Genomic DNA, 24,998 nt, shown 5'->3' with positions numbered 1-24,998 from the left:
TTCTTTTCTTTTGCCCTAACATTCAATATATTATTAAAATCCGCACACCATGACAAGTTGGGGTGGTGGCGCAGTTGGCTAGCGCGTAGGTCTCATAGCTTCTGAGTAATCCTGAGGTCGAGAGTTCGAGCCTCTCTCACCCCATTTCTTTTCTTTTGCCCTAACATTCAGTATCAACCACATTGTTACAAATCCTTATTATGGTATTTAGGGTTAAATGCAAAAAACCCCCACAAACTATATACCCAGTTGCAATTTACCCCATAAATTATAATAATAGACATTTTGCCCCCTTAAATGGTAATCCTGAGGTCGAGAGTTCGAGCCTCTCTCACCCCATTTCTTTTCTTTTGCCCTAACATTCAGTATCAACCACATTGTTACAAATCCTTATTATGGTATTTAGGGTTAAATGCAAAAAACCCCCACAAACTATATACCCAGTTGCAATTTACCCCATAAATTATAATAATAGACATTTTGCCCCCTTAAATGATATGTTTGAACAATACTACTCCTACTATCTTAAATCCTTTCTCTTTTTTTTTTTTTTCTCTATTAGCTTTTTTCCTTTTATTTTCTTTTTGTTCTCCTTCTCTCTTGGAACTAGCCAACATCTCTCTTCGATGTGAAAAGACTTACATCAAAAATTTTAATATTTTTTAAACTGCTTTTTTAATTTGTTTATTTGTTAAATTTATTCTTAATAATTTGTCATAAACTCTTTGTTATTACAAAATATATGTAGCTTATATTGTAAAGTGTATTAATCTAGTAATTTAACAATTTAAGTACCTATAAACTAATTAAGAGTTCATAGTTACTCAATTACTTATAATAAAAGTAACATATTATATATCACATAAAAAAGAAAAGTTAGCAATTGTTATTTGTAGTGAAATAAAAAATAAGAATAAACAACAATAGTAGTTCATCTTTTTTGTTATTGGTACTACTAATAATTGATTAATCAATTTCTCTATTTTGTTATTATATATTTGAAAAGTTCAATTTCTTAAATGACATTGACTTCAACATTTGGAAAAAAAATCTTGTATTCCATATTTTTTTTAATGAAATATTGACATACGAAATTCAGAAATAAACAAATTTTGACTAATCTAGTCTACTTATTTAAACAATGTTTAAAGAAAAAAAAGGAAGAATTTAAAAAGAAAATGATAGGGAAAAAAGAAAAATAACAATGCTTAAAATAAAAGGGGTAGATTTGTCCAAACATATCATTCAAGGGGGCAAAATGCCTATTATTATAATTTAGGAGGTAAACTGCAACTCGGTATATAGTTTGTGAGGGTTTTTTGCATTTAACCCTGGTATTTATGATAAGAAATGCTATACGGAAAATAGTACTGATTTTCTTAAATTGCATAATCTGTAGTCAAGGAAACACCAATTAGAAAGTATTTCTTATTTGGGAGAAGTAGTATTAGTATACCATAAAGAGAAATAGAGAAAGAATTTATTCTAGAATTTAGAAGATTTTGTGGGCTTTTTTTTCCTTTGTCAAAAAATCATACAGCTAAGAACTCAAAAAAAAAAAAAATCATGCAGCTAATATCAAGTTAATGTGGTTGACATTTCAAGAATTCAATTGATTAGTCCAGCAAACAACAAAAACAGAAGGCCAATTATACAACTGTAAGGAAATATTCATGCTACAAATACTTGGTTTGTAAAGCATTCCTTGATATATACCTTTTTGATAAATAATACTATAACACATTTTTCACATTCGGAATATGAAACAAATAAGAACCTAATTATGTGCTTTTTTAATGCTTAAGTAGATCGAATTATAGAATAGAAAAAGATATTGATCAACCTTCCTCTTTTTTTTTTTTTAACAAGAGAGTGGTAGGATTTAAACGATGAAGAAAAAGTAAAGTTTGAATTCAAAATCTCTAGTTTATAAAACGTTAATTTTAACTACTAGATCAAGATATTTTCAACGAATTTTTTATAAAGTTACAATCAAGAAGGATATAATGTGAATATATTATTTTAAAAATAGTTCTTACGAGTTCCTCATTATGACACAATTGAGCCTCCAAGTTCAATGACCCCTAAATTAACCAAAAGCAAATTAAAAAAAAAACTACATAAAATTAAGTGGTATCCATTGAAGAATTTTGTTTATTCAGCTTAGGCAAATAATGCTGAACAGCAAATTTTTGCTCAACTTGAAGATCAATATAAAGACAAAACAAAGATCAAGCAGAACAGATCAAGAAACAAATGTGAATGATCATAAACCAAGAGCAAGTTGAATGCTTCATCACCAAGCCAGTCAGATGCCAATTAAACAGCATTTAATCGGCTATCCTTCTAAACAAAGAAACCTACATACGCCTCTAAATGGCAAAATTCTTCCCTCCCTAAGTTCTTCTTGTATCTATCCTTGATGATTTTCAAGTTGTATTCCGCTCTTACTTCGAGAGAAAAGCCGGACAAAACCATTACGGTTTCTGGCAGAGGTACTATTAGCAGATGAAGTTGATGATGATGAAGATGCTGGTGATTCCCCTTCAATCCCATTCGTTGAGAGGCTAGAAGTATATGCTGGTGTTCTGGAAGGATCTGATTCATATTTAGGCACAAATGCATCATTTGCACGCGCCTTCCACTCTGCAGCGGACCCAGGAACCATTGCTTTGTTCCCAGAAAAACCTGGCAGGTTTGAAGTGTCTGTTAAGAAATCTTCCAACGTAGCTAGCGACTGAAGCTGCTTTCCAAGGGATGCAATTGTTTGCTGGCATTCTGCAAGTTTATCAGCTGCTACTGCTAGGTCCTCCTGCCATAGACAAGTTGTGCTCAAATGCTTACTATCACACATTTTAATCTAAATGCACTCAAGAGAGTGCAACAGCTAATGATATACCAGTAACATTTAACGAAATTGGTTTACAAAATTGACATGACAGATTAGTTGAATTTCTTAGTTTCAAATGTGCCAAACTACCATAATGCAAACAAGTTGCTGAATAAAGCCTACCACATCATTCCTTTAAAAAGGCCTTGCCAATCTTTTCATCTTTGTGATAGTTTTCTTTGCAAGATATGGTTTTCACATGAATATTGATGAAAACAGAATGCTATATGCAATATCTGGCCAACCTGCTTTATTTTTAACTCGCTGTTTGAATTTGCTGCTTGCTGAAGCTCAATTTCTTGCGATTTTTTGATAAGCTCATTCTCTAACTCCTGATATTTCATTGCCATTTTGGCTGAAGAACTACGTTCCTTCTGGACTTCAGCCTTTAAAGAATCAACATTTGCTGACAGGGTCCGTGCTTCTACTTCCATACCTATAAGCTGAAACTCAAGCAACTCCTTGGCCTCGTTCACAACACAAAGCTCTTTCTGCAAATCTTCAAGCCTGCTTTCAGCCTCATGAAGTTCTGCTCGTGATGCCCTAAGGGAATCCTCACTTTCAGTCAAAGCATGCTGTAGTTCAGTTTTCTCTTCTTCAATCTTCTTCAGTCTCTCCTCAAGTTCAGCTACCCTATTTACCATGGTTTCAAGCTCAGGTTTTACCGAGTTCTCTATAGCACTAGACTTGCTTGCCATGGGTTCCGATTCAAGTGAAGGAAATTTGCTCTGAGCGTCAGGCAATGCAACAAGTCGTTCCATTTCAAGAAAATCATCCATCATATCAATCTCCACTGAGGAGGCTAGAGAATCTTTAGCCAATTCCTTTTCATTTTTAAATTGATCTAGCTCAGCAATGAGAGCTGACGCCCATGAATCTGAGCGGTTTCGCTCCCACTCATTTGGCTCTAATTTCTTGTGAGTATTGTCTATTGTATTGACACGGTCGCCACTGTCAGGTTGACTGTCGGTAACAGACTCCGCACAAACAGAGGAAGCAGTAGACCTGTGATCATAACTTGATGATGATTTGCGAGCAACAGTTTGCAGCCTTCTACACTCAGCCTCAAGCTTGACAACCTTCTTTATGCTTTCTAGTTGCTGCTTGCTAGCTGTTTCTGCAGCTTGGGTGCTCAAGTCCCTCTCAATAGTCCTAATTTCTAATTCTTCAGAACGAGAAAGAAGCTCAAACTTGAGAATTGAGTTTTCTTTCTCCAAAGATTCAAGCTTAAGTTGAATGTTTGGATCTGCAGATGCAGGATAACGAGCTAGTGTATATTCTACATTAGTCTTTAGCTGGTGTAGCTGGTTCTCAAGTTCAATTTTAACAGATTCCAATTCACTAGTTTTTTGTGCCACAGCATCATTAATTCTTGCCTCCTGCTCATCTCTTGCTTGCCTCAATTCCCTGACACATTCCTTGAGAGCAGAATCAAGATGACTCGCCCGAACTTCCAAAGCCAAGTTCTGCTGGACGGCTGCCTCAAGTTGTTGCTTTAAAACTGTCACTTCATTTTCCGCCTTTTCCCAGCCTGGCAGTTAGGTACATGGTAATCAGAGAGCACAACAAACACAAGTTCAGATATGGAAAGTTAAGATGAAAATGCACCAACTGATTCAATCAGATTGCAGTTATGGAGAATCTAATATAGGCGTAATTGTTAAACAAATGGTAATTGGTACACAAGCATGATCTGCACTGATTGATTCAATCAGACTGCAGTCACGAAGAATTATGAAAAGAGAACTCACTGTTCACTTTGTTTTACAGATAGTAACCCATTTCCATGAAAAGATAGTAGGACAACTTCACAAACTCCTAAAAAGTGAATAACAAGCAAAGAGGGAGAAAGACGAAGTATAAACTTTTAATTGGTACCTGCAACAGCTTCTTCAGCAACTTTGGCGTGCTGCTTGACTAAGTCTTCTTTGACACTGACATTGACAAGGGCAGCTGATAATTTTGCTGTCAGATTCTTAACAGTATCTGTAACTTCTTCATCAGCAAGTACAACTTTTGAAGTGACTTCTGGTGATTGAGTCCTATCATTTGGAGAATCCTTCACTTCCTCCTGCTCAATCTAAGCAGAATCAAAAGCAAAACAATGCCTCTTAAGAATCCCTATTTGGGCATCCCATAAATGCAAGCCAAAGCAATGCTCTAAGTATCCTTATATGGCCATCCCATAAATGCAAGCTTTTTGTTTATCAAGAAGTGCTGAAAATCAACAACAATCAGATAGAGGCCATGCAAGATTGTTCGGTTGAATTATGTAATTGTTAACACCATCTAGCATATCCATCTTTTTGTTTGAATATGTCCATTTTTTCTTTGGTCTACCAGATGTTTTTCAGGTTGAGGGTTGTCACTTTTTTGTATTTAGTAATTGGTTATTCTTTCAAAAGAAGGTTAATAATGTAGGCAACATTAGAGGTCAATGAATTTCAAGACAGAACTTAACAAATAAACCTACACATCAAACATATTGCACGATAAATGTCTAGCTCATTATGCACAAAAGCTTTTTCTTTAAGAACCTGGATATCCCCAAATTAGAAAAATAGCCAGTACACCATCTTAATAAATTAACCTAACGGGACAGCTGTGGATATCCAAAAATAAAAGCAGGGAAAACTGGTTTGCGCTGATCTTATACCTCATACACATGATAATTCAGGGACATTTTATAAAATCAATGAGAAACCTGAGGTAAAGACTTTCAAAAGACCAATATATGTCTTGCTTCTTATACCTACAGCTGCCACTGCCACCATATATCAAACAGATGAAATGGCAAGTTTCCAAATGAAGTTTAAAGCCAGGAAAAAAGACAAAAATCTGATCGTTGCACCATGAGATGAGGTAACAGTTATAACTGCAAGTACGAAAATGTGTAACTCATGGTAAGCTTATCCCAAGCCTAACCTCATCCGAGTCGAATCCTTCTCAAGCTGTAGTGTAAAAATGATGTGCAATATAAAGCAGGATTCAACATGTTGTTCTAAAAAACACAATAAACCCTCACTAAGTGTAGGGAGGCATAACCTATGGTTCATTTTTCTTTTTTAAAATTTAAGTAGAACTTGTTTCAGTTACAAAAGTGTAATTTTGATAGCTGGCAGGATTCAAGATGCCGATCAAAATAGACAAGGATTTCTGAGATTGCCATTTCTCCATAAATTTATAGGTTCACAACCTAGATATTTTTTAAAGCCAGAATGTTCATTCCAAACAGAACAAGATTATATTTCTACTGATAAGTGACATAGACAACCACGAGTTTTATGAATCCCATAGTTGGTAACCCAGTTAATTAAGGAAAGTACAAGAAGGCAACAATTTGGAAGTTGAGGAATAGCATAGATATATGAGAATCATGAACATAACTGTTCTTGTTCAGAACCATTGAATCCATAATTAATTGGCCATTCAAATTTGATTCTACCTTATGCCTCCACTAGCTCGTTGTCTATGTAGTTATTTAGAACTTTGGCCAGTAGTACCAATTAGTAAATTTGTTTATCATCTAATCCTAAATTTTCAGCTTGGTGAAACCAAAGGAGAAAAGAGTGCCTTGTGGAAAAGTAATGCAGAGCATCAGGACATACTTTCCCCAAAAAAAGAAGTTTTCTATCACACAAATGTCATAGAAAACTTATTTGGAGTATTTAGAGAAACGGTTAAGACTCCCAGCAATGTTAACCGAAAGTTAAAGCAAAGCAAAAAAAAACCTCCTCAAAAATACCACAAACATGTGAAGATTCGAAGTCGGTGAACTACAGATGGATTATTCAGGGCAAAGTATATATGCATGCAAGATGCTACAGGGGAATTAAAAAGAAAAAACAGTTCTTTAAATACTTGCTGCACAAGAACAAATCCACCGAGTTGCTAACCCATGCTTGAGTTGCAGTTAGTCTTGAAGAACAAAAGGAATTTCAATAGACATTTGTAGTTTCACTTGATTATCAAGAAAAAGAAACTAAGAGTTCATCTTTAGGTTCCAATCATTGAAATGCCTAAATGACTTCCTGAACTACTACTGTGTTGAAGTACTTTAGCAGGAATGGTAAAAGTTGACAACTTGAATATCTCCAGGAGTCAATTCAATTAGTATTTCATAAGACATCACTAGGGCAAGTTTGGCACCAGTCATTGATCCGTCATGCATCGTAAGTACTAAAAATTTTTCCCTTCTCTGCAGTGAATAGATTGATTCGTCCGATACCCTTCAACATACATCACACTGCATTTACGAGTGCAACACAACCAACTAATCCAAACGACTCGAAATGCAAACAAGAAACAGAACAACCTTAAAACAAGCAATGATTTTCACCTATTCTGCACGTTACATCCACTAAACTTGTTCAAAACAATAAGCAAGAATTTTTGTTCATGATGGCTTAGTTAACATACCTGCTGCTCATCTGAGTATCTCTCTGAAAGTGATGATCCCGAGCTATCAGTTTCACCAGGGCTCCTCTCTGAAGGTTTTTTCTTCCACAACCATTTTCTTTTTTCCATTTTGAAGAGCAACTAAATCTCGCATCAAGCTCAAAGGAGTTTCTGCATCTGCACATCAACCCAATAAATAATTCAAACACCAACCTAGACAAAATTAGAAATGCACATCCATAAACATGTTCAAGTTAATTAGGAAAGCTAGCAAACTAATCGTCTAACCATAATCTGAGATTTAAAATAACCTCCCACAGAGCTAATAAATCTACAAATTCTTCCTAACACACTCTTAACGTTAAAGCTGACTTGGCTTCAAATTTTCCCACCTTGGCTTGAAATCCACTCCACTCAGTTTTCCAAGTCCAACAACAAAATACAACTTTTTCACACTCAATTTCTAACCAAAAGCAAATTTTCTTAAAAAACTTACTCTAATACTGAAAAGACTCCTCTTTTCTTCCAACTTGACAAAAAGGGAATAAAGACTCCTCTTTCCCTTGAATAACCAAAGACCCATTACTCCAATAAGAAAGTTCCAACTACCTATCTCATTAAAAAGGTTAAAATCTCATTTTTTTAAAAAAAACTCCATTCAAGAACTTAAAATTCAAGATGTCAATAAAACAGTGGCTGGAAACAGAGATTAAAAGTCAGCTGAAATCCCATTTCAAGAAATTCAAAAATAAAGAATCCCTTCAACTAAAAGTACGAATAACTGGGCTTAATCCACACAAAACTACAATGCACAGCATTACTAAATTTTAAGGGGTCAAACAAAAGAAAAAAGGGTACATTTTCTAGCATAGAGAAATTAAGCCAAAAAAAAACAAACAAAAACCCATTTTACCTTTTGAATTGAAGAGACTCCCACAAGAGCAAAACAAGATTGGATAAACTTGTAAAAGCAAAGACAGGTTTTTTTGGGCTACTTCAGACTTCAGATTGGAAGGCCATTTTCATATTTTAGTACTCAAGAAACAGTTCAGCCAAAGATCTGAGGAATGTCAGTGAAAATTCAGACAAGAACCCATAAATAATCTAGGCAAGGTCTAGTCAGATAGGAAGTTTCTTTATCTATTGATTTATTTTAGTACTAATTTTTTTTTAACATTATTTGAAGCCTGAGAAATTTCAAATAGAATATGGACCAGAAGCATGTGATGAGTGACTGGTGAACGTGATGTTTTTGGAAAGCGAAGAATGAGAGAGATTTCAACAAAAGTCTTGTACTGGAGTTGAAAGAAGAATGAGAGAGATTTGATAGGGTGGAGCGTAGTACTACCACTTTTCAGCTTTATTTTAGTGGGCTTTTTTGGTTTTATTAGGCAAATTTTTAATTCCAGATATTTTGAAATTAAGCTTTTGCTTTATTCCCGCCCATTGATGAGGTGGGCTCACTTGAATTTAATTTTGTTAAAAACAGAATCAAGGTAGAAATAAACGATCATTTGACCTACAGAGTTTAGCTAGCTCAACCATTTTTTTCGCACATTTTAAGACATTTATTTCTACGATTAAGAGTATATGCATTGATAATATAATGATTTTTTTTACACTAATAATTTTGAATATACATTATATGTGCATGATTTGAATTTTAAATTTGAATTTATATTATGTGGCATGAATTAGACCTATTAGTGCAAAAAAAAAATTTATACATTGACAGTGTATAAAAAAGTTATCCTTATTTCTATTGAGCTTTTTTTTTATAAAAAACTTTTATTTAGGTGTATAACGTTGAGAGAACTTACTGTCATAAGTTCAGAATAAATTATGTTGACTCCCCGAAATATGCGTTATTTTCTATTTACCTTTGCCAAATTACTTTTGCGATTAACAGTCCTTTTGGGAGATTGATGATTATATTAAATACTGCCTCCGATTCTCTTTTAATTAATTAAAATGTCTTCTTTTTCTTTTTTCCCTTATTGCATTCAGAATTCTTTTGATAACATATAAATTCTGACAATGACAATATTAAGATGAGGGAGAGAAATTTTCCGCTCAATTTGAGTGCTTCATGAATTTGTTTACAAAGGGGGAGCGAGAGAAATCTGAAATTGGTTGTGTTTGGATTGCATTTTCCGTGATTTTTCATGAAAAAATTACTGTAGCGATTTGATGTATGTGAGAGAAAAAGGTAATAGGAAAATGTGATCACGGAAAACGACGTAATTTTTCGACGAAAACCGACAATCCAAACAATTGCAACTTAGATATATAATGTTAGTAATTACTCATAAAAAGGGTTTCCAAGTAAAAAGGTGTTAATTGACCAACTGAATCGATATGGACACTTACGAATTACACTTGAAAACATGATAATCAAGATATATATATATATATTATTAATTGCATTTTGATCAAGAAAAAAGTCTAATGATTTTGGCGCTTCTTAATTAGTTTCAGCCACTTTTCTCGTTAATTTCATTGACCAAAATGACACAATTAGCCAAGTTTTAGATTTTAAACAACTTACTGCAATAAATAATTGGGTATAGCCGTATAGGAATAGAATAGCTTTAAAGTAACCGTTATCTTTATTATAGTTGTAAAAGAACATGTCCTCTTATATATAACTTACAAAAGTAATTTTTAATTAATTTTTTCTATAAAAACAAATTACTTTACTAGGAAACAATTTATATATTCTTTGGAATGTATTAACAGCCAAATAGAAAAAAGTATTCATTTTATTGCTTTTGATACCTTAAGAAAAGCTTAACAATCATATTGTACATATCAAAAAAATTTTTGGATGATGTTTTTATAAAAAAAAATGAAACATCAATTTGATTGTTTTATCATTAATCATGAATTGAATAAAAAGATTAATACATTTCAAAAATTCAAAATAAGACATTATACAATACAATAAGCACTTATCCAAGTGTGCATCCAGGCAACATACTTAGGGTCTATTTGGGGTTGTGGTGCTTTATTAAAAAAGTGCATTGTGAGGACAAAAGTACTTTTAATGTGTTTGGTGAGCTTAATTTTTTGAATTTAGAAGTAGAGCCTTTGCCATTAAAATACTATTAGCACAAGCTCAAAATTGGCAATTTTAAGCCAACTTTTGCATTTCAAAAAAATAAAAAATTAATTTTAACAAATTTATTATAATTTTTGAATTAAATGAAGAGATAAATATGTTTTAAAAAATTCAAAATTGCATAATATTAAATAGAATAAGTACTTATACAAGTATGCACCTAAACAATATGATTAAACACTTCATATGTACTTTGACCAAAAATTCTACTAATTGAAATGTTTTTTTGATAAGCCACCTCAATCTCAAATGGATCCTTAAGCACCTTATAAGAGCTTTAACTAAAAAATCTACTACATAAAAGTACTTTTTGTTAAGTCGCTGCAACCCCAAATGGGTACTTAAGTAATGAGTTTCTTAGTGCTTTTTGCATAGGAAAAAAAAAAGTCCCTTTATTCGTGTTTATTTATTTTTCAAATGAAAAGCTACCAAAAGCTCTCGAACTCGCCATTATGCTTCTAGCTAATGTTTTCCTTCCCACAGTCCAGCCAGCAGAAGTGTCTCAGCCAAAATATGGCAATGCATTTAACGGTATTAATAAACAACGGGAAAGTATATTGAGGGATAATTTTACAGTAAATTAGATTTTAATCCGTACATGTAATGCACTGGGAAACAATTTATTAATCCCCCAACTCCGAGGAGAACGGGCCCCACCGATCCTCAGGAAATTACGCCGGATTGCTGAGCTCAGGATCAAACTCAGGCCATCTCACCCTAATGAGGGCTACACGACCACCCGAGCAACCCGTCGGGGGCAAACAAAGAGTAGGATTCATATTTTATCTTATCAATTTACACTGTAGTCGCATACAATAACCATGTCCAATATGCACTTCAAAGAAGACAATGCTTTGGATTGCTATTTTTAGGATTTTTTTTTTTTTAGAAAAATGTAATGTAATGATTTGATATATGTGAAATAAAAAGGTGATTGAAAAATATGTTCACGGAAAACGTAAATTTTTTTTGAGAGAAAATCACAATCCAAACAATAGTCGTTCTGAGGATTGATATTTCCCTTTCTTTTGGAGCATGTGGTTCTTGCCTTAGAAGGCTTAGATGCCAGAACCTGTGTGCTGTGCATTGTAACCCAAGAAAATGTCTTGTCCATTCTCTGCACATTCCATGTAACGTGTTTATACAATACAAAAAACGATTTTTGACCGATTGATATATGCCACGCAGAGAAAACCTCTCTTTTGGGTTTTTATTTGTTTTTGTTCTGGTGCCACGACAAAATTCTATGTGAAGTTTCAAGAGTTTTTCCAGATTCCACATTTTTTTTTGGAGCAGTAATATTCCAAATGTTGCCAGCTATAGAAACACTAGGTAAGGCCGACTTGTTTATGGGTATAGTTAGAAAATACAAATAAGACTATCAAGCTGCAGTGGTCCATCAAGAGACAGAGAAAAAGACTAACCAGTTTCTTTTACTTTCTGAAGTTATTAGTTTCTTTTATAAGGCTAGAGTTGCAAGCAAAATGTGATCCCAACTCGTTAATTGACCCAAAAACCTGTTTAATCAATGAGACAAACTATAAATGTCCACTTCATGCGATCTATTATTTGTTAAGAAAAATAAACAAGACAATAGAAGAGTACAAAAACTTCACTAACAAATTCCTCAAAAGAAAGGGGATTTGTTGATGATTTTTGAGGCGTGTACAAATACTATCCTTAAGGTGCTTATTGCACCCATTATAGTTGGTAGTTTGCTTCTGGGTTAGGGTAATATACCTCTAAGATACAACAAGAATGAAGAACTTTTGACAGCAAAACCACGAGATCTTTTATTAAGAAAGGATCAAAATGACTAAATTAGTTTGTTTTATTAAAAACTTGTCATTTATATAGGAAAGACAATCCAAAAGATATCAAAACCAAATGGTCACAATTTTCTCATTTCAATGATCATCAAGAGGCTGCTTTAGTCTCCTTTAATGGGCAAAAACATGCCAAAACCATTTCCTCACTATAATAATCATCAAGAGACTGCAATTAGTCTTCTTCAATTGAAAAAAACATGCTAAAACCGTTTCCTCACTATAATGGTCATCAAGAGGCTACATTAGGCATTTTTCTTTTATCCAATATTTTGAATTTAACAAACTTTATTTCTATTTCAATTCACAAACTATTCCAACATTATTGTCATGCAATCCCTCCAAGACCAAGCTACATCTATACTATACTAAAAAGACAAGAAAGAAAGCCTTTTTTTTTTTGTAGCAAGGATAATATTTGTATGAGCTACTCGAACCTAGTTTAAGGGGAGGGGGTGCCGACGGAAACCCGTCGGAGGAAGCCACTTGAAGTGACAACCACAATTAAGTGACAATTATATGGTGAGAGGCATGAATTGAACCCTTGACCTCCCAAAAGGTCAAGTCTTGGTAGCCACAATTAAAGTCTTGGTGGTACTTGGGATGTTGGCCATAGGAGAGAAAGCCAAGGCAGTCTAGAATTCTTAGGTGGTGTTTGGTAAGAGGGTTTTAGGATGGAGAATTGGAATAAACCCCTTAATTATTGTTTGGATTACTACTATCGGAATTGGTATTTTGGAATCATATTTAAAAATTTGGAATTCCCCAATTCCCTAGTAACATGAAGGGTTTTGGACAAAATCCAAATCTGATTCCCATTTAGAAAAGGGGCTTGTCCCGCCACCCATTAAAAAAGTTAATATTTAATTATATACATATATATAATTATATATTTATATTATAATATTTTTATAATTGTATTTAATTATATATAATATTTAATTTAATTAGTTACAAACTTATTATAATGATATTATTATTTATATGTATTATATAATGTATATTAGTATCTGTAATATAATTGATATTTTGAATTATACTAATAATTATACATATTTATCAATAGAAATTATTAATTAGTTATACTAAATTTACTAATATATTTATATTAATACATTTAATTAGTGAAAATTTCTTATATCCCATTTCGAAAGAGCCAACGAACCAAACATCAACTAAAGTAATGATATACATTTCTGGTACTGAACCAAACAGATGTATTGCAATAACAGATTCAATTCCAAACCTAGGATGAATGATCCCAAATCCAAATCCGATTCCAAGGTGAGAACGAAATGTTGGGAATATTTTATAACGAACTAGCAAATATTGTGACAAGAATTGGCTTCAAATCGTGATAGAATATCACTTTCCTTTAAGCTTTATTTGTCTTGTATAATGTGCAATAATCTTGGACAAATATCCTTTAAGATAAGATGAAGTTTGTTTGTCTTAGACTTTTGCACAAAGTAAGACAAACCCTCTTGAACTAAGGAGTCCTTTTTGAGAGAATTCAAAATCGTAGGAATCACTTTCTACTTGACCTCTTTACATAGGAGAGATTGTTTAAGAAACAAATGAATTTTAATAAATACTTGTATAAATACATTCAAGGTATTGTGTACAAATTCATGTATATCATATGATTCTATGATCAAAGACATGAATCTATCATTACATTCAACGAACCCCACATACATTAATATAAATTATGAATGAATATACATTTATCACAATGTATGTACATCTTAGAATTATTTGATTCATAATACAATACATGTATGTACATCTTAGAATCATTTGATTCGTGATACAATACATGTATGTACATCATAAAATTTCCAAAACCAAACGCCACCTTAGTAGTAAAAGTTTATGATGCGTCCAGGGATTCGGGGCAATGATTAGTGATCAGGGAATTGGATATATGACCACCTTGCCGGTACCTCTGCCAGTTTGAAGATGGGAAAATGCTTCAATGGTGTGAGAGAATGGGAATGGGCTTTTAGGGTCAATCACCGGCTTCAGTTTCTCCTCCTCTATGAAAGGTTTGAGTGTGTTTAAGACAGTGCCAGTTGAAGTGACATCAAATACGAAGGCAGGGGGAACCACTGGCCTGCCCCCCACGATTGTCACCACGCTTCCGCCTTCTTTTACTGCCTTGTTACCCCTGCCACTCTCGCCTGCTCATTTTCACACATTTGCGAAGCTAATTAGGTAAATTTTTCGTGCGCGGTCATGTATACATTAGCGGATTTAGATACATAGTACATATGAAAAATTTGATGTTTAAATCTAAATTAAAATAACGTGACATGCATCTAGGTCCATAAATGCATACACTGACAATGTAAGAAATTTTATCCAAATTAATTACTAGCAATTATCAAGAAAGCTAGTTCAGCAAAACTTTTTGGATTAACTTTTTATGTATTAACAGTGTAATGATTTTATTTTTTTACACTAACAATTTTTCATGTATGCTACATGTGTATAATTTGAATTCATGATATGCAGTATGATTTAAACATGTTAGCGTGAAAAACAAAATTATACATTGACAATGTATAAAAAAGTTATACAAACTTTTTGCCTAGCAGGAAACAGAGAGCAAGAGATTGATGGCTTAGGATTCATTCTTACCAACGGTATCATATACCACATCAAATTTCTCTGGCAAATCTTCATACTTGTCCCTTTTGTAGTCTATTGCCAAATCAGCACCTAAGGTTTTAAGCAACTCCAGTTTCCCAGCGCAAGAAGTAGCTGCCACTTTGGATGCACCAAAGACATGCTTTGCCAGCTGCCTCAGATCAAAAATCGTTTCAGCCATGCATGAATTTAGGTAGTATGATTTATCTTCATGTTCTAATCAAAGGTCAATTTTCAGAATTACTTTTAATTTATCTAATCCAGAAGCCAAACCTAAAATTGCTATGATGGTTCAGCCAAATCCGAAATTTTGACTGATACATATAGCAATTAAATATTGCTGGCTTTTCGTCTCTGCCAAGGATGATTTACTACAGTACTGCTAAATGTTTTAAAAGTAAAAAATGTTGGACAGGTTGGAGGTGTTTTGTCTCCACCCAAGTAGGCCAAAAGCTCCCCGGCTTGAGGCATAAGTCCTACGTATTTTTAATTTTTACCATTTAAAAATACATAAAATACTAAAAAAATATTGCAAAAAATAAGAGAAATATTATTTACCATAAAAAATGCACAATTATGAAAACTACAAAAAATTTTCTTGTTGCAATATATGGTAGTAATAATAGTATGGCACATATAGTAAAAATTCAATAAAATAGTAGTCTTGGGCATCTTAAAACGGTTGTATCTGACAAATTTTAGACTGTAGTCTTGTATCTGACAAGAGACAATAATGATATTACTTTGAAACTTGGATTTTTTTTTTTCTTATGATATGTATTACAATCTAAAAGTGGTAAAATTCATAAGAAATCTAGTTTTGGGGTTAAATAAGAAATGCAGATAACATGTGAGCCAAATTTTATAACTGAGCCAAAATAGGAGGACTTGAATACTAAATGTTCTTTAAGAGTAGCTCCCCATCTCTACACTTGGTGCAGCTACAAATCGTCCTCCTTTTTCCCCCAAATCTTAAACACATCTTAAATCGTCAAAAAGTCTTTACTCTCGCTCCCTTATTATTTTCCACTTTATGGTTTTTTATCATCTCCCATCTATCACTAATGCTAAATACTAATTCGGACTCAAATAACTCGTTTATACTTCATTTTCCTCACTTTCTTCTATAAACTAATGGCTCCGTTTGGATTAGCTGTTTTTGGAGGTGTTTTTTAAAAACTTTTACTGTAGTTTTGTATATGAAAAACTTTTACTGTAAATGTTTTTGGATTGTTTTTAGAGGTATTTTTAAAATATATTTTTAATATTTTTATAATTTAGAATTTTATTGAGATTCTTTTTAAACATATACTGGCTTTGTTTCTATATATTAATGTTTATTTATTTATATATATAATATTTTATTTCAATTTTGTTTTTTAATATGTATATTATTATATATTTAATATACATATACAAATATATATATTAATATACATATTATAAAACAAAATTGATATGTATATATTATATATTTATATATATATTTATATAAATATATTTTAAACAAATATTAATATTTATATATAAATACATATATTTATTTCAATTGATATAATATATATAACATACATATTAATATGCATAATTTAAATTACATATTAATATTAATATAATTTATATATATAATATAATATACATAATTGAAATATACATATTAATATATATTAATATACATATTATAAAACAAAGTTGAAATACATATATTTACATATTTATATAAATATATTTATTATATATTTATATAAATAGATATAGATATATATTTATTTATTTATATTTAAATATATAAATATAAATATATTTTAAACAAAATATTTATATTTATATATAAAAATATAATATTTATTTCAATTGATATAATATATATATTATACATATTAATATACATAATTGAAATATATTAATTTTACTTTAATTTATATATATCTTATATTCATAATTGAAATATAAATATCAAAATATACATATTAATATATATATTAATTTACATATTATAAAAATATTTGAAATAAATATATTTATAAATTTATATAAGTATATATAATTAAATATATTTATATATTAAAATAAATAAATATAAATATATTTATAAATATATGTAAATATATTTAATTATATATATATATTGTATTAATATTTATATATAAGTATATATTTATTAAACAAAACTCGGACCGTTAATTGAACCAGTGAGGTGTTCGGGTCGAGATTCAATCGGTGGGACCGGTTCAACCTTGGTTCAATGAATTTTCTAATAAATAATTTATTTAGATATATATGCACAAAATAAGACATGCATTGGACTAATTTAAGACTTTACATAATGAAAAATTTAATATTTTCAAAGAAGTTGGATTTTCACAAATAATTTTTTTAAATTATAAGTTGAAACAAATAAATTTCATCTCAATCTTAATTGAATTTACCAAAAAAAATAATGTTAAATCCAGCTCAAAAATACCACAATATTTTGAAATTATACAAAATTCATTGTGAGTTTAAATTTTAATTCAAGTTTTTGATATTTAGATATTGCAACTTGAAAAAAAAGAAGTTTTGAGTTTGGAGGAAGTCAAGAAAATAGAAAATAAAAATACAAACTTGAAAAGAGCCAAAAAATGAGAAGAAAGTGAGTGAATGTGGCATTTAATAATTAGTTTTTAAGATTAAAGAAAACATATATATTTTTTAATGTTTTCAATTTAATAGACAAAAACAAAAAAACCGCCAATTCAACGATTCAATTCAGTTCGCACGGTTTGAACGGTTCAATCCGGTTTTTAAGTATAATCAACCCAAAGCATGAACCGGACTGGAGTCAAGGCCGGTTCGCTGTCCGACCGGTCAACACAGCTGGTCCGATCCGATTTTTAAAACACTGCTATAAACTCGTTTAAATTGCTATTTTTTGAAATTTTTATAGAAAAATACATTATAACAATTTAAAGTATGTAAGATAAAAAAAAGGGTAAAATATAGAAAAATCTCTTGAGGTTAAGTGAATATACAGAAAAATCCCATGTAGTTTCAAAACATACACTATAATGTCTCATGATTTGAACTAATTTAAAAAAGCAATAGAAATCTTCTGAATTAATGGGTTTGAAATACATGCGCTTTTTTTGCGAGTATTTGTACTAGAAACAAATAAATTTTTAGTTGATATACCTATTATACCCTTAGAATTGTAATGCAGAAAAGCCTTTTATGGTTAAGCAAACCTATAGAAAATGTCCTTTATGATTTCAAATCATATAATCCAATATCTCATGGTTTGAACTAATGTGAAATTGACAAAAATCATTTAAATTAATGAGTTTGAGGCTGCTTGACATGGAAAATACTAATTTTTCAATTCCATTTTTTAGCTGATATACCTATTAAACCCCTTAGAACTCATAAAATTTTCAAAAACAACCCAAAACTCTCAAATACAACTCATCTTATTTCTATATATAAAATAAATAAATAAAAATTCCAAATAAAACTCACCTTATTTCTATATATAAAATAAATAAATAAATACTTCCAAATACAACTTACCTTATTCCTATGCATAAAATAAATAAATAAATAAAAGCAACATGTAACCATAGGGGATGTTCAGTAGATTGGCTTAATCACAGAGGATTTTTTCGTAAGTTTGCTTAATAGGATAGTTATTAGAAGGTCTTTTATTACTTATATATATTAGGGTAATTGTGTCATTTCATCCGTTTTCATTAGTTTTGATGATTTCCATTACTGTTTCAAATTAGTTTAAATCATGAAGGACCGAAAATGTATGATTTGAAACTATAAGGGACTTTTTTGTAGGTTAGTTCAACCATAGGGGACACTTTTACACTTTACCCTAAAAAAAAAAAAAAAAGGATTATTATCACTTACCCCCTTAACGTTTGGTGTAACTATCAAATTCCCCCTTAACGTTATCTTTTAGTCACTTTACCCCAAAGACTAACGGTCAAACTTAACGGAGTTTGTTAATTAAAGTGAAAAGACATATTTAACCCTTAAAATTATTATCACTTTACCCCCATAAAATATAGTCTCATTATCAATTTACCCCCTAGAGTTATTTTTTAGACAATTTATCCTACCATTAAATCAACTTAGCAAGTTAAAAAACTTTAGAAGAAAATACCCTCCTCTTTGCATAATAAAAATAATAAAAAATTTAAAGTGACTCTTCTCCTTTTTAGTATTAAGAAAAAAAGTCAAAGTATTAATTTCTTTCTTCTTGGCAATCTTATTTTGAAAAAAAATTGAAAGATGGAGAGGGGGAGGGGGAGAGAGAGAGCTCAATTCTTTTTTTAAAAATTACAAATAAGAAAGAATTAAATACTTTTATTATTTTAAAATTATTTTACTTTTTTGTTTACCACCAAATTCCAATTCTAATCCTGACAACCTTAAAGTAATACAATAATGTTAGACTTTTCTTTATTTTCTTTTTTTTGCAAAATCTAATTTTTTGTCTCCTTCTTTCCTATCTCTTTTTCTTTTCTTAGTATTAATAAGTGTGAAAAAAAGAAATTTGAGAAAATCCTTTTATTTTTATGTTTTTCGATCTCTCAAAGTGAAAAAAAGGAAGAATAACCATTCCAACTTTTTTATTTTTAATTATATATAAAAAGGATAAATATATTTAAAATTTTTTGACCATACTAGTTAGATTAATGATGAGATAAAATGCCTAGAAAATAATGTTAGAAACTAAAGTGATTGTATCACTATAATCCAAACGAATAAAGTGATAATAACAATGTAGTAATGCTATAAAATAAAAGGGTATTTTTGTCCAAAACTTCTTAACATGTTGAGTTGAATTACTTATGAGAATAAAGTGACTAAAAGATAACGTTAGGGGGTAAACTGATAGTAGTAATATAGTTTAAGGGGGTAAAATGATAATAACCCTAAAAAATATGCTGAGCGTTTGCCTGGTCGCAGCATAAGCGAACTCCTTACTTACACCCCACCGTTGCCCCGCGGCTATACAACTAATACAAGTGCGCCCCGCTGCTTTACAAATGCGCCCCGCCATGAGGACGTCTCATCTTCATTGGTCAAAACAGAGACTCCTTCAACTTCGTGTTGATCACTAATTCTTTGGAACTAATCAACTAGAGCTGATTTTTAAAGTATTGGAATTTAAGGGGAAAAACCAAACACAAAAATGTACCTGAATGACCAAAGATCCGACTCCACCAGCACCGCCCAGAACGAGAATGGATTGACCAGCTGAAAACCCTGCGCGTTCAAGGCCCCCGTACGCTGTTTCAACGGCAAGAGGAAGACTAGCTGTCTCAGCAAAACTCAAATTCTTGGGCTTCAAAGCTACTACCTTCTCCTCCACTGCAGCGTACTCTGACAGTGACCCAGATCCCTTTGGGTTATTCAAAGCATGCTCGTGAATGCCTCCATATACTTCATCCCCGACATTGAATTCCTTTACTTTGCTTCCAACTTTAACCACCACGCCCGCGACATCATATCCCGCAACAGTCTGCCCGATGAACAAAACAGCAGTAAGGGCTATCTAGCAACTAAAACAAACAAAAATTTTACTGAAAAAAAGAGGCTTACGGGCACAGGAGAATCAGTGGCCTTAAATAAACCAGCCATCATTTTGATGTCGACTGGATTCAGGGATGCAGCAGCTACTTTGATCAAAACCTGTTCATCATTTACTTCAGGAACATCAACCTCGGATTCCAATCTAAGGACATCCTCGGGTTTCCCATACTGGCCATAGACCCATGCCTTCATTTTAGAGGGGATGCTAACTGGAGTACTGGTTGCCATGGGTGAATAATTTGGCTGGGATCTACTATTTCTTTCTTTCTTTGTGTATGGGATTGTAATTGCCGCAAAGTATATCCTTATCCTTAATATCCTTACAATATATAAGAGGCACTTCTTCTTTACTTTGCAAAGCTACTTTCATCTGTGCTTCCAAGGACATTGCCGTCATTTTCTACTCTATATGGTGCCACTCATATTTTTTGTTGTCTTATAAATGTGTGTAAGAACCAGAGAATTTTTTAGTTGATATTACATTTCTATCCTTTGTGCATTCATTGTTCCTTCGTGTGAGATTCTTTTTCTATGGTTCTTTGACAGTTATCAAGTGGCCTCTTTAGTCAATTACCTTGACAAGATTCTGTTAAATCAACAAACCGAAAGTTCAGCCTCCAATTTAACATTTCCTCCTCAAAGATGCCTTTCTTATGGATAATGAGATTTTAGGTTGAGGCTACCATTGGAAAGTAGATTTTGTTGTATATTTCAAAAGATTTGTTACTACACATGTTATTTTAAAACTCATGGTCATGCTTTGACAATTTCATACTCTATCAAGTTATTTCTATCGGATAAGAAAAAGTTGTTGGCATGCACATGGGTTTAAACCGAAACGTGGAGCATTATGTTATCCCACAACTTTCAATCAAACAAAGTTAAAGCTTGGAATTGGTTTGTTTGACTCTTTCCAAAGGCTCTGACGTTTAAAGCTTGTAACGTTCCTTGAAGTTTGTTTAACTATTTCCAAAGGCTTTGAAATTGCACGTGTCCTGATTTTTCTAAACAAACAAAGAGATAATATCTATCCTTTACTAACGATTAAAACCATTACAGAGGCTATAAATAGAGGCCTCGAGCAGATTCATTTTGCAGGCACTACACACACTCTAATTCTCACTTCTACTCTCTGCTCTCTCTTCTCCTCTCTCTCTCTCTCTCTTACTGCTGGACTAAAATTAGCTGGTTCTAATTCCCTCTTGATAGAAGAGGAAGGCTTGTGTAATCCTGGGGAAACATTTCATACCCCTGAAATAGTTTCTTAGGACAGTGTTCTTCAAACACGACTCAAGCTTGTTCAATTTATTTGTATTTTCGTGTTAACACGGTTCGCCATTTTTGCTACAGATTTTCTGTACCCACTTGCATGTATCTGCTGTTTCCAATGGCATATTCAGCAGAGTCATATGCGTGTATTGACCTCAGTATGAAGATACATACACACGTGCTATTCTTCATGAATTAGCTTTGTTCTGCTTTCTTTCACCTCAGATTCGTTTGCTTCATTTGCATTTTCACTACAGGTACTCATCTTTTTCCTTTTTCTCTTTGTTACAGACATGTTCAGATTTTACTCTTGCTTCGCTCTCTATTACATTATTTCGTTATTTGTTCAATGAATACCTACTGATCAGTTGTTTACCTCTTCGTTTCCATGCTTTGCTGCTGCATGCTTCTGTTCACTATGCGTTTATGGTTTGCATGCATGTGTTTTTGACGTTATTTTTCTTTTTTTGCAGCAACTGCTTAATACTTTTGGAGATCTTTTGTTCAGTAATATTTTCTCTGCCATATTTGGTTACTTTCACTGCAATTTGCTGCATTTGCATGGTTGCATCAAGTTTCATTTGTATTCCTATCCATGTTTTCCCAATGACCATCAACTAAAGTTCTGCTTGTCTCATTTTTAGCTCTATGATGTTTATGTGTTTATAGCTTTCTTTTTTATTTATCATCTGCCAGTTTTAGCCAGTAATATTAAAGTACTTGTGGTCTCTGGGAATTTTACTTATAAAGCAAGCATATTTAGCTATACCATAGGATGAGTAGTTATAGTGATAATCATAAGTTAGCTGCGCAAAAAGCTATCCGTAATCAGAAGTTAAGGGAGAAATATGCTATGTTATCGCCTAAGGAGAAAGAATTGCACCGTCTCAAGCAGAGAGAGGCCTATCGAAAGAGAAAAGCCAAAAAGAATGTCGCTAATTCATGTCATGAAAAGAAACCAATACCAAAGGTGTGATTCAGCTCTACCACGACATGCAAGTTACTCCTAATAGAGGTGCAGATGCTATTTGTTGTACTCACTTATTCGAATTTAGTATTAATCTCAATTTCATTTGTATGAATGATGATTATTCAATGTGATTGTTTTTCCCTTAGAAATAGTGGATAACGAACCTAGCAAATGCTCTGAAGAATCCATTAATGCTCAGAATATATCAGCTAGCACCAATGTTGATGACCAATTGCAGGGTGTGATGCCTTTATGTACTCGCAAGTGTATTATTAAGTGTAGTTAAAGTAGATTTTAATGCTATTGCATTGGTACTTCATTTTTGCTATTGTTTCAGAATTTTCTCTCTCTTTCGATACACAACAACTTGCTCATAACCAATCTTCCCAAGAAACTATGCAGCACAACTGCACTCCAATTTACAGCAAATGAAGGTTAATTTATTCAGTTATTTACTCATTTCATCCTGCATTTTATACCTTCTATGGTCACTTTACAGCTGTACTTAGCCATTCTATAATAATCTCATCATTGATTATAGACTTATGAATTTGTAGTTACTGCAACCACTGCTCAGCAGCCTAAACTGCAATGTGTCCACCAATCCTTGCAGTCCAATACACAGCAAAATCCAGGTTGATTTGCATAAGTACACAACACTTTTTCTATTTTATGATCGTTATTACTTACTAATTACTCTTCCTTAGTAAGTCAATCTCCAATTTGCACAAACTATTATAACTATATTTCTGATGTTGTACAAAATACACCAGGTTTGCCATGAACACTTTCATTTTTCGTATTGTTAGCTCGTGTTACTCCTTAATCATTTTAACAAAATGTCTCAGATGCATTCATTTGTATTTTTGTAGGCATTACTGTGGTGCCTTCTCTGAATGATGTGATCGAACCAAATATCAATGACACTAATGTTTCCATTAAAGGTTTATCATGGTGTTAATACAAGTTTCTATTACATTGGCTCTTCTATATTAATAAATTCCTTTTAACTAACCTCACTTTTCTTATAGGTAATTCTATTTCTGTATCAGTAACTTCTCTTTAACTGATACGATTCTTGTTACAGTTACATGTACTGATCAACAACGGTCTACAAGATTTCAAAAAAGAAAGATGATGACCAAAAAAGGTGCTTAACATATTACGAGTCTATCAATTCCACAACTTTTACACTGTATATAGCTTGTTGTTCAACTAAACATATACCATTATTTGCCTCAACCATTTTGATTCATTATTGTATACCAACTCAAACAACTAAGGGGACAGAGGCTCTCAGATTAATCACTAATGAACCAGATAAATTACCCCAAGTTCCTGACTACCAGTATTGTGGTGCTAAAAGATTACATTCTAAAACACCAAACTTCTGCTGTTCTGATGGCGAAGTAGTCCTGCATGAAAACAAATTACTAGATATTTTGATTGAGCTTTATATGGGAAACATAGAGGATGCAATATCTTTTCGCACATATATTCAGACATATAATAATATGTTCGATTTTACATCCTTTGGAGTTCACTATGACAAGGCTTTGTGTAAGAGAACTAATGGCATGTATACATACATTCAAAATCCAAGGACAGACGTATCACTTATCAATGATCTAATTCCGCATGGAGGATATCAATGAACTAATTCCGCATGGAGGATCTGGCATGTATCTGTTGTTAGAATATTTATGTGGCCTACATGACCACATATAATATTATTAAGATAACTCTTGTTAATTAGAAGGACAAATAATCATATGAATAACTAATTAGAGAATTCTAATGAGAATAGATGAATGACTGGAGGAAGTAGGGAGTCCCATATTCGTTGTATGTGGACGTATTATATAATATTTATTGTGGTACTTTATCTGATAATTACAGTAATTCTTAAACTGTTTCTTATCATTATGGTTAACAAATAAAGTACGATAAGAATATTAAAGTCCATCATTATCCCATGATGGGAGGGATTGTGACTTTATAAATGTTCTTGGGCTCCTGGTCCCTCTCACCACTCTGACATACATTATTTTTACCCATCACTAAAATAATATAATAGAGAGTTAGGTGAGGGAAGGTTAGATAGCATAAAATTATAGTTTACAACCTTGGTGATTGAAAGGCTTGGTGATAAAGAGCTGTGGAATTTTTCTCCAAATGTCTTCAATGTCACAAGGTATGCCAATTTATAATTTATTTTTTAATTTTAATTTACAAATCGTACTAAAGATCCTACTCATTATGTTTAACACGTGGTATCAGAGCTTTAGG

The 24,998-nt window shown here is 32.2% G+C and overlaps 2 protein-coding genes across 2 annotated transcripts; both read right to left on the bottom strand.

The window, feature by feature from the left end:
* Window positions 1-2,136: 2,136 nt before the first annotated feature.
* LOC113749856 (filament-like plant protein) lies at window positions 2,137-8,547 on the bottom strand. Its single transcript, XM_027293723.1, is given in 6 exon segments — window positions 2,137-2,437; window positions 2,439-2,812; window positions 3,136-4,421; window positions 4,769-4,970; window positions 7,310-7,465; window positions 8,202-8,547. Coding segments are annotated over 5 exon segments (2,061 nt in total). The 5' UTR covers window positions 7,418-7,465; window positions 8,202-8,547; the 3' UTR covers window positions 2,137-2,346.
* A 5,362-nt stretch (window positions 8,548-13,909) lies between these two features.
* LOC113749436 (2-methylene-furan-3-one reductase-like) lies at window positions 13,910-20,751 on the bottom strand. The gene is made up of 4 exons (XM_027293179.1): window positions 20,480-20,751; window positions 20,076-20,399; window positions 14,879-15,038; window positions 13,910-14,418 (listed from the first exon to the last, which is right to left on the bottom strand). The coding sequence occupies exons 1-4, from the start codon at window positions 20,696-20,698 to the stop codon at window positions 14,147-14,149; spliced, it is 975 nt and encodes a 324-aa protein (XP_027148980.1). The 5' UTR covers window positions 20,699-20,751; the 3' UTR covers window positions 13,910-14,146.
* Between the last annotated feature and the right edge of the window lie 4,247 nt (window positions 20,752-24,998).

This window comes from Coffea eugenioides, chromosome 10 (assembly GCF_003713205.1).
Source record: "Coffea eugenioides isolate CCC68of chromosome 10, Ceug_1.0, whole genome shotgun sequence".
NCBI classification, from domain to species: Eukaryota; Viridiplantae; Streptophyta; class Magnoliopsida; order Gentianales; family Rubiaceae; genus Coffea; species Coffea eugenioides.
The sequence above is the reverse complement of the archived record's forward strand: the minus strand, read 5'-3'. Positions and strand labels throughout refer to the sequence as shown.